Source organism: Polistes fuscatus, unplaced genomic scaffold (assembly GCF_010416935.1).
Source record: "Polistes fuscatus isolate 324 unplaced genomic scaffold, CU_Pfus_HIC Scaffold4, whole genome shotgun sequence".
NCBI classification, from domain to species: domain Eukaryota; kingdom Metazoa; phylum Arthropoda; class Insecta; order Hymenoptera; family Vespidae; genus Polistes; species Polistes fuscatus.
The window spans coordinates 7,781,785-7,792,252 of record NW_025113118.1 but is presented as its reverse complement, the minus strand read 5'-3'; the positions used below and the strand labels follow the sequence as shown (position 1 = coordinate 7,792,252).

Here is a 10,468-nt window from a genome sequence, read left to right as displayed (position 1 = left end):
ATTATTATTATTTTCTTCCATTAAAAGTAATAAGTTTGTTATTTATTTTGTACGAAAAATTTGATCGTTTATTGTCAATCTTTTTTTCGTCACCGTGACGATATCGTTGAAAAGTTTCTTCTTTTTTCTTTTTTTTTTTTTTTTCTCAACGAGCTCGAAGCAAAGAAGAAACCTTCTTCTTTACGGATAGAACAGCAGGCACCGCATACTCATTGATTACTTCTTGTCAAGATACAACACAACGACACACGACATTAATAAACAGTAATGTTTTAGATAACGGTACATATAAGATCGATCTCTCTGCGTGTGTTTCTTTTTTCATTTTCTTATTTTTCTTCTTTCTCGTTTATTTTTCTTTTGTTCCTTTCGATGTATTCGATCTATTTTTCTTGTCCCTTTTTATTTTATTTCAGATAAAACTAGAGATATACGAGTTAGAAATGTCGACATTAAAAACACACTTGCCGAAGTACAAGAAAGTACAAGAAGCTAACAACAAACAAGGAGCACGTAGATCGAAATAAAAGTTTCTTTTCTTCTTTTTTTCTTTTTTTTCTAGTCATTACGAGCACATTTCGTACCAATCCACTTTTTTTTCTTTTTTTTAGATTGGATATGACATTTTCATTGAACGAGAAACGCGACAAGATAGTAGGAAAGCGAATTGTTTTTTTCTCTCGAGAAAGCTTCAACGAGTTTTGTATCTCTTTTCTTATTTTTATGAACAATTCTTACTCATCAATTTTCTTATAAATTATTATTATTCTTATTATTATATTTAATGAAATCTCCCGGATTGATCGGAGGGTGGCGAGGCCCTTGACTTTTCTTCTTCTCGTCTAACAACTAAAGAGAAAATATTTTCTTATTGAAATTCCGTTATTGAGAATTCTTTATTTTTCCCCCTCTCGTTAAAAAAATTCGTTATATTTGATCCGACAGTGTTGTATTGCTTTCTACGAATTCGAATGTAATCGTTAATCGAAAATTTGTCCTTACCTGACACACGAATATAACTTTCATGAACAAATATATTTGCCGTTAGTGTCTTTAATTTATTTTTGTATTTTTTTGTATTTTCGTTCACTCGTCGAAACTTTCCTCGGATTTTTAATACGGTTATCACGACAACAGACACGATGATAACAGCCTGCAGAGCGCATGCGCTTTTAAAGGATACATCGAAAGACACGAAAGAAAAAATAAGAGAGAGAGAGAGAGAGAGAGAGAGAGATAGTTGAAAGAAATTGAAGAATAATTGTGGATGTGTGCATAATTCGTGTTTAATTAGAATAAAAGTAGACGAAGAACATTGCGGACAAGCGAAACGTGTGTATTTGTGTAAAAAAAAAGAGAGAGAGAGAGAGTGAGAGAGGAGACACATATACACAGACATAGACATAGAGAGAGAGAGAGGAATAGAGAGAGAAAGTGAGAGAATACGATTAAAAGTTTTAAGTGAAAGCATCACTAACAGCTATAGATTTTCACAATAAGAGTATTCCACATTCGAAACGATCGAAATTCCATTAAAACAAAATCCATTAATTTAACACTTTCACGTCGGATAATTCATATATATATATGCGTAATGCGTAGTGTTTTCTTCTACGACATCACCGAATTACGTGAAAATACGTAATTGAGATTTTCGTATGCTTATATTAAGTTCAAAGTGAATACCTACTTGCATTAGATTGAAAACAAAGTTTATAATTGCATTTTAAAAAGTATACCTTTTTAAAAACAAATTTTGTAACGTGTTCTTTTTTCTTTTTTTTTTTTAAACGTCAAAGTGTTAGAATTAAGAGCATAAATCTCGGAATAACATTAAGATTAGAGTAAAGTTTCGATCGTTTCTAAATGATCGGCATAGTTCGCGCGTCCTGTTACAAATGACGCCGAATTAATGAATACATACATATAATGACGATGATAATAAGAATAAGAATAAGAATAAGAATAATAATAATAACAATAATAATAATAATAATAAATACATACATATATAGATATATCGAAAAATTCACAAGAGAAAAAGAGGTATGCGTTATCTTTTTATCTATTTTATCAATGTACAACATATATCTTTTGGGTTCGATAATTGACTTGAAGTATATATATATAGATATATATATTTGTTTATATGTATATATGTATATATATAATCTTTGTTGAATCTGATTCCGTTAAATCTGAGAGAGTAAGAGAGAGCGAGAGTGAGAAAGAGAGAGAGAGAGAGAGAAAGCTATCTTGAAGATTATCATCTGGACCTTTTCGAGAAGTACGGTGGAAATTCCTTTTTGCTTCTTCGAACAAACCTTTGCTCTTTTTGCATTTTTATTTCGTTTTCTTTTTTCCTCTCCTTTTTTCCTTCCCTTTTCCTGGCTCCCTTTTAGAAGCGAATTCCATTCCGTGATATCCCATTTTCGTGGAATGCGATTGCACGAGAAGAAGGAGAGCGTAAATATCCAAGTTTGTTTGTTTAATAAAGTACTTTCAAGTCTTTGCGGTAGTTGCGTAGTTCGTTTCTATTTTTTTTTTTTTTTTCGGTTTTCGTTTTATTAATTATTATTATTAATTGGATCGATTAGCTTTCATTCTTTTTCTTTTACGAAACACAAGAATCGGCCAATGAGAGATAAGGATACATTGACAATTAGATGTAGAGATATAAACATGCAAATAGAGAGATAGTTAAACGCGGGAGGAAATTTTGTCATTCGTCGATCGCAGTGCCATCATTCATTTTTATTGAGATCGAGAATCGAGAATAATCTTCGATACGCGTTCTTTTTCTTTTCGTTGATATATTCCGTAAAAAAAAAAAAAACACATTCGTATGCGAGTAAATTGTATCGACGCGCGAATTTATTCGGAAGGAAATCTTTAGAAGTGGTAAAATCGAATTTTCACGAGCGGCACCCGCTGGCACGTTCGTGGGAGGGACGAGGGACGAGGGGGGGGACGATGAGCTTTAAGCTTTCGTCGAAAGTTTTTCCTTTTATTTTTCTTTCTCTCTTTCTCTCTATCGCGAGTGTAAAGTCTGTGGAGGATGGTAGAAAAGTTTTTGGTTTGTTTTTCGCGAACAAACAGCTGCCAAGTCAGTACTTACTGACGATGGAAAAATGCAGCTCCGGCTTAGAATCTCTTTGTCGTTTTACTCTTCTCCTCTCGTTCTAACGAAGTACCAAAGAGAGAGAGAGAGAGAGAGTGAGAGAGAGAAAACTCAAAGATCGGTACTACTTTCGAATTTTTTCGTAACTTTGGCCTGCCGTTGAAAGGAAAAACTTAGCCTCCTCCCCAAATCCGCCACCCCCCCACACCCTTGTTTTTAACTCGGACTAAAACTCGTGATCGACTATTTCCTTTCAAACATTTTCTACGGTCATCTCAATTTATTTTTATTCTTTTTAAACGTCGTACAAAGTTTCGCGAGAATGTCCTAATCAACTTGGATAATGAAAAGAGTTGGAAAATAAATGAAAAGAGGGGGGGGGAGGTAATAAATTTGATATCACTCGAAAACGATACTTTCTCAGTTTATCAAATTTTTAGGCTCTGCGATCCGGATTGTATTTATTTATTTATTTATTTATTTATTTATTTATTTCCTCCGTTCTATATAACATTAATAGAGTGCGACGTGCATGCAAGAAGAACGCACATCTTTGACGTTCGCACCGCGATAGTTGGAGAGTTTATAATTACATCAAGAGAGAGAGATAGAAACACGTAGATCTTTTAGTATCTATTTAAAAATCGTTTAACGATTTTTTGTTTTTTTTTTTTTTTTTTTCAAAGCGCAAACTACGTCCACGTTAAAGCAACATGCGCGTTCTGAACATCGAAAAGATTTACATTTTTTATATTTTTTTTTGTTTTTTGATTTTTATATAATTTTTTTGTTGTTGTTGGTTGGAAAGAAGGCCTCCCTTCTCGACTCGTCATATTATTTTTATTATGATGTTACAAAGTTCGCCAAACAAAAAAATGTATAATCCGATTTAAAAACTTCTTCTTTAAGCCATTTTCCTATTAAAATGAAAAAATTCTCCCTAATGAGATTTGTACGCATTTTTTATTATTGCCGAACTTTGCATTTGTCGAAAGTTGCACATTAGTTTTGTTGTTTTTGTTGTTGTTGCGTTCCGTTCGATTTTTGTTTAGATCGAATATCATAATTTCAACGGGTCAGCGTTCTCTCCAGTGTTGTTTTTCTTTATTGCGAGAAAATCGTTTTACGTCACGTTATATCTTTCCTCTCTTCTCTTTTTTTGTTCTTTGCTTCTCCTTTTCTTTTTGGTTTTCTTCTATTTCCCTCGATCTCGTTTTCGTATATCATTCGTGCGTGATACACGCGTATCGGCGATACGGCGTATTTATGGAATCGCGTGGGAATCTGTCAGAATTAAATTTCGTTTTTCGATAAGAAGTAAGACGATGTAAGGCTTCAAACGATGGTCCTTTGTTGCGCCGAATTAACGCGGTTTTAGGGTCGGCGATGAAGTTCGACAGTTTTGGACAGGTGCCTAAAGACAGAGACAGAGACAGACAGAGCGAGAGAGAAAGAAAAGAAAAGGAAAGAAAAGAAGAAATAGATGAAGAAGAAGAAGAAGAAGAAAAAGAAGAAAAAGGAAGAGACTGTGCTCTAGGACAGATCGGGAGAATCCGTATTTTTCTTTTTTGTAATCGTTTCTTAATTTTTTTTTCTGTTGTTTTATCTAAAGAACAACACATTCCCGTTTTCTTCCTTTTCACTTGTTTTTTTTTTTCTCTTTTTGTTTTTTGTTTTTTTTTTCTTTTATATCATTATTTTTTTCTCTTTAATATCCTTCGGGTAGTAACATCGAGAGGAACGACATCGAAAATTAAAAAATACTTTATCGTCTTCCATCCTCCGTAGAAAAACTGGTTTTTTTTTACCTGTGTGTTAATTTTTTTTGTTTTTTTTTTTGTTTTTTTCTTTTTTCATTTATTTTTATTTATTTATTTTTATTCCTTTTTTAAATATTTCTTCCCTTTTTTTAATCCTTTTCCCGTGTAAATTCCCGTGTCTACTTTTCTTCCCTCCTTTTTTTTTTTCCTCCGGGTCTTCGACCCCCTACTACTACCTAGCCGTATTTTTTTTGTTTTCCTTTTCGTTTTACAATTATCTTATGCGTTTCGTTCGCCGATGAAATAACAACAAACATATGTAAATATCGAGGAGTTTTTACCACGCGCACGTTATCTCATAATTTTTCCTTTCCTTCCAAACAGGCGGTCGATGCTCTTCCGATCATCGCATCCACGTCTTGTTTTCACTTTCCATTAATCAATAACTATGAGAGAAAGAAAGAGAAATGTTTTGCTCGAACTACGATTAAGGTATTTATCGGTAAAAGTTAAGAAACAAAAAATCACATAATTTGGACGTATGGGGAAGAGCAACAAAGGTACCGCCGGTTTGGATTATTTACCTTTATCCCGTTATTCGTTTATTTTTGTATTCAATTTTCATTATACTTCTCGTTCCTTCAGCTCTTTATTTTTATTTTCCATAATTAATTATTTATCATTATCCTTTCGCTCAAAATCAGTTTTCTTCGTTTAATTCGTGGCCCTCGATCCTCTCGTGGCATAACTCGTTGCTAACTACGAATACGATTTAATTATTATTATTATTAACCCCCCCTGCCTCTTCGTTTCTAATCTCATTATTTATTGAAACAGCCGTGTCGCACGAAATCTAGCAACTACATAACTCTTGTCTGTGTAAATATCTGTCTGTGTGTGTGTGTGTGTCGCGCGTATGTTTGCTGCGAGTGGTTAATGTTTAGTGTCTTCTATTTTTTTTTTTGTTCTTTTTACTCTTTTTTTTTTTATCTTTTTATTTTTTTTCATATTGGTTTATTTATCTCATTGTTCTTTCTACTGGCGGATTAAAGCCACCATTTTCAAAAAATTCGCTAGAAACTTAATTGCTAAACGTATGTGTCTCGTGTTATAAATATTATTTCCGTTTTTCTATTCTTCTTCTTCTTCTTCTTCTTCTTCTTCTTTTTCTTCTTCTTCTTCTTCTCCTATTTTTATCTTTCCTTTTCTATTCGTTCGTTTCTTCTCATTTTTCTAAAAAAGGCTTTTGCCTCGTCGCATGTATCGTCGATTTATTTAGGACGATTCTGATTGAGAAAAAAGAAAGAGAGAGAGAGAGAGAGAGAGAGAGAGAAAGAAAGTAAAGAAGAAAGAAAGATAGAACAATGATCGTTTTTCCCTTACGAATCCTTTTTTCTTCTTCTCCTTTTTCTGTAATCCAATTCAATCATGAGCCAAAAATATCGAATCGATATTCGTAACGGAATACCCCATCAAGGTTCGATCTTGATCAAATTTTTCAAAAATAAAGCAAAATGAATAGGAAAAAGAAAAAGAAAACTCAAAGAAAAAAATTCAAGAAAGAAAGGTAAAAAAATCTTAATCGATCTCTCGTTCATAAAAGATTATGTGTGTGTGTGTGTGTGTGTGTGTCTCTCTCTCTCTCTCTCTCTCTCTTCCTTTCTCTCTCTATTTCTCTTTTTCCTTTCATTTGGTCGTTCTCTTTTCGTTCGAATTTTTTCGAAGACGTGACACGTAAACGAATCGTCGAAAATTCGTCTTCCTTCGCTGACTCGTTCTATCCTTTTCTTCCACACGGAGAATGAGTGAGCAAGAGAGAGAGAGAGAGAGAGACAGAAAAATCCCTTTTTTCCTCTTCCGGTCTTCCTTTAAACCTGTACGCGCACATATCCGGCTCTTGTTTCCGTTTTCCGCTTTCGTCTTTGAATTTAATCGACTAATCGTTTTCAACCATTTCGCCCTTTTACCTTTGAGCATATACGTGTTACATTTTTATCCCTTCTTATTTCGTAAAATCCGAGATATTCAAAGAAAAAAAAGAATGAATTACTAAATAAAGAGAGGGAGAGAGATAGATAGATAGAAAGTAAAACATAAAATCAAGTAAAATAACAAAGAAAGAAAAGAAATAGAATAATACAAACACGCGCGCACCCACCCACACACAAATACGCACAATACACACACACACCTATACGACAAAAATGTATTCTCGTTAATATTTCGTGTGTGTCCCTTTTTTTTTTTTTACTTCGTCTCTCCTCTTATTTTTCCCTTCGACGAGGAGGAGAAAGACGCGGATCGATCTTGGATAATAACTCGAAGCACTTGTCTTTCCTTTTCTCTCTCCAAAAGGTTAACGCGATTGACCTTGAACTTTCTCTCTCTCCCTCTCCCTCTCTCTCATATACTCCCTTTCTCCCTTTCTCCGGGCGCGGGTGTTTCGCTTCTCTTTCCGACGTTCTCTCTTCGAAGGTCGAGTAACGATGGTTGTTGGACGACACGCTCGAATCGATTTACGTACGGCGCGGCAAATGCGACCAAAACGCAACCTTCCTCCCCCCTCCCCCTCACCGCCGTTCCCTCATTCCCTTCCTCTTATTTCCTCGTCCCTTTTTCCCCATCCTCCTCCTCCTCCTCTGCTCAGTTCACCAATAGTTGTAGTAGTAGTAGTAGTAGTAGTAATAGTAGCTTCTCTTCCGCATTTTCCACCCACCCCCCCATCGTCCTCTATCACGATGACACACGATGTCGCGCTCGCCGTCCGTTTGATGCACCCGTAGGCTCATTGGAGGCTGCACTTACTTTCGATTTGCGTTTTGATGTCCATCACGTGCGTCTCTAACACGTTCTTCAGTTCTGAAACATATGGAATATAGATAGTTATCGATTATCGAGAGAATGTAATATAGTTTGCGATTGATATCTCGCTTTTCGCGTATAATTTTTAAATGGGTGACTCCTGGCCAATCGTTGCTTGACTTTAACTAATTATCATTTATCATTATTATCCAATTAATCGTATCTATGAATTCGTATTGGTAGAATAATTTAGGAAAAGTATTATTATATATCACGGTCCGCGAAGAACAATGTTTGGCACACCACGTCGACTCTATCTCTCTCTCTCTCTCTCTCGTTAGATTCGTGGGTGGGTGGTGGTATTGCTTGTTCGAATCCTCGAGGCGGTTTCTGTTTGATTTCTAGCCACGGCTCGTTAACCTCTCATCGATCAAGTCAGTCAGCCCTACTTCCCTCTCTTCCCCATTCCGGAAATTCAGTGGCACACATTAATTCCTTGCCGTACTACAATTCGCTCAATATCCCTACTATGAATTTGCGTAGCCCTTTCACACCACCCTCGGACCAGCACCCTCTCGCCATCTTCTCGATCCATTATTTACAACGACGACGTTTCGACTTTGAACGAAGTAAATATTTCATTCGGTTTAAGCTTATCGAGTATTCGTCTCTCTTCTTCGTTTTTTTTTTTTTTTTTTTTTTTTAATGAAAAATTCAACATCCCTTTTTCCAAGCGAGTCCGTGGACGAATATTGTCCCGAAGAATTGTAAGAACCCGAATGATGGAAATTTAATGTTTTTCGATTCTGAGAAATACTCGATTGAATTAAACGAGAAAGAGAGAGAGAGGGAGAGAAAGAAAAAAAAAAAAGGACAACGTACTCGTTAACTCGTCTTCGTCTTCAGCTTCAGCCTCGGCCGCCAATTCCTCTGGCGTTTTCTTCTTTCGCATCAAAGGATTCGGCTCCTCTTGCGGCATTTCTTGAATCTCTTCTCGCTTCTTTATGTTATACTGCAAAAGTCAATATATTATCGGAGATTAATTAAATGAATTAAACGAGACCGATTGTGTAATCTCACGTGTCTACGAGATGAAAGAATATTAAAATTCATTTTTATTCAAGTTTCAAGATAAAATTAATCGGACGCGTTTCGATATCTTTCGATTAATGTGCGTTGATGTAAAAGAATAAAACAAAAATAAATTAAATAAATAAAAAAAAAGGGAGGGTGCAGTAGCAGTTAGTTAGAAATCACAATTAAGAATTTGAAAAAATAGAACGCGTTCTCCTCCTATTAACCAAAGCTATAAATTTGCGTTTGCGTGTTATTTTTTCGTATTGTTCGGATAATTAAAAGCTACACGCACACACATATATATTTTAACAAATAGTATATGTATATGCGTAAATAGAGTGAGTCAATAATTGTCAAGAGAGAGGAGTTAACTTCATCAATTACCTTTGAAACAAAACAAATACTCTTTCCCAAAACTATCGTGTCAAATTGATGCCGACAGTTGTTGAATGGTCAAGCTATGTACAATATATCGCGCGTATACAGTGAGTTCTCAGGATTGTTCGTACTCACAGTTCCTATTGTTAATTGGAAATACCGTATTTGCTTCTAATACAAAGCTTCTAAAGTTTAATATATAGAAACATATTTTAAGATCTTTATATGATCAAAAATTGGTCTTACAAAAGTATTTGTATCTTTATATACTAGATACGATAAAAATACAATTATCATTTTTCTAATATTGATATCGATAAGCACATACGAGTATACATATATCTCGGGAAATACGAATAGTTTGATATTAAACATAGATCATAGACGTTAAATCCGTTAATTCATTTGATTTTCATCCATCAGCTGTTGCATTGATTGGCCAGCTTAATATCAATAATTAAACGGCTCGTTGCGTTAGAGCTAATGCATTATGTTCACCTCAACTGTTCCCATCTCTGTTTATCTATCTATCTATCTATCTATCTATGTATCCGTATCATCCCCTGTCCCTTCTCTTTCTCTTTCTATCTTCTCGACCTTTAACCCATTATTGTCGCATTTATTAAAAGCACGATAATTCAGTGTACTTTGTCGAAATAAACGAAGAGATCATATATCGACCGTATGCATCAACTTTCTTTTTCTTTTTTTCTTTTTTTTTTTTTATTTTCGATATCTGTCAGCAATATATTTCTCTTTTTTATTTTCTATTTGGAAAATATGATAATATTTGCTTGAAATACGACGCCCTAATATCTTTCGTTTACTGGGGAAAAATATTCGAAAGAAAGATAGAGGTCTCGTATCAATCTAATTTTGTCACGTTTTCTGCCTGCGTTCTTCACCTAGAACCGTAGATATCTAAACGATATTTCTAAAGTGTCAAGGAAAAATAGAATGTGCGGTTAGAAAAATGAGAGATATTCTTTTAGATGCATTTATCTTCTATAGAATCGGTTGGACAATTTTTGAAATACTATTGTTCCAATTGGGGCTTCCATATATATATATACATATATATTTTTTGTTTCTTTTGTCGTCTATATTTTCCTCTCGAATTACGATATGAGAATGATGGTGTCATGTTCCTGACACTAACGGTCACTTTTCGAGTATCTCTCGTACGTTTATTTGCTAACAGCTGCACTGACGAGTATGGGAAATCTGCTCATATACATATTACCTATGTATACAAATACATAAGTATGTTATATATATAAAGGGAAATGTGTATGAAGAGAAAGAAAGACAGGGAGAGGGAGAGAGGGAG

General features: G+C 34.6%; 1 protein-coding gene across 4 annotated transcripts in view; it reads right to left on the bottom strand.

Annotated features, from left to right (window-relative positions):
• Window positions 1-2,382: 2,382 nt before the first annotated feature.
• The window catches only part of LOC122521200 (complexin), a 226,601-nt gene continuing 218,515 nt past the window's right edge, over window positions 2,383-10,468 (bottom strand). For all 4 annotated transcript variants that reach the window (XM_043641724.1, XM_043641725.1, XM_043641726.1 and 1 more), the window contains 2 exons: window positions 8,566-8,695; window positions 2,383-7,740 (listed from right to left, as the gene is read on the bottom strand). In XM_043641724.1, coding sequence (XP_043497659.1) covers window positions 7,667-7,740; window positions 8,566-8,695 — 204 coding nt within the window. In that variant the 3' untranslated portion in view covers window positions 2,383-7,666. The remainder of the gene's footprint in view (window positions 7,741-8,565; window positions 8,696-10,468) is intronic.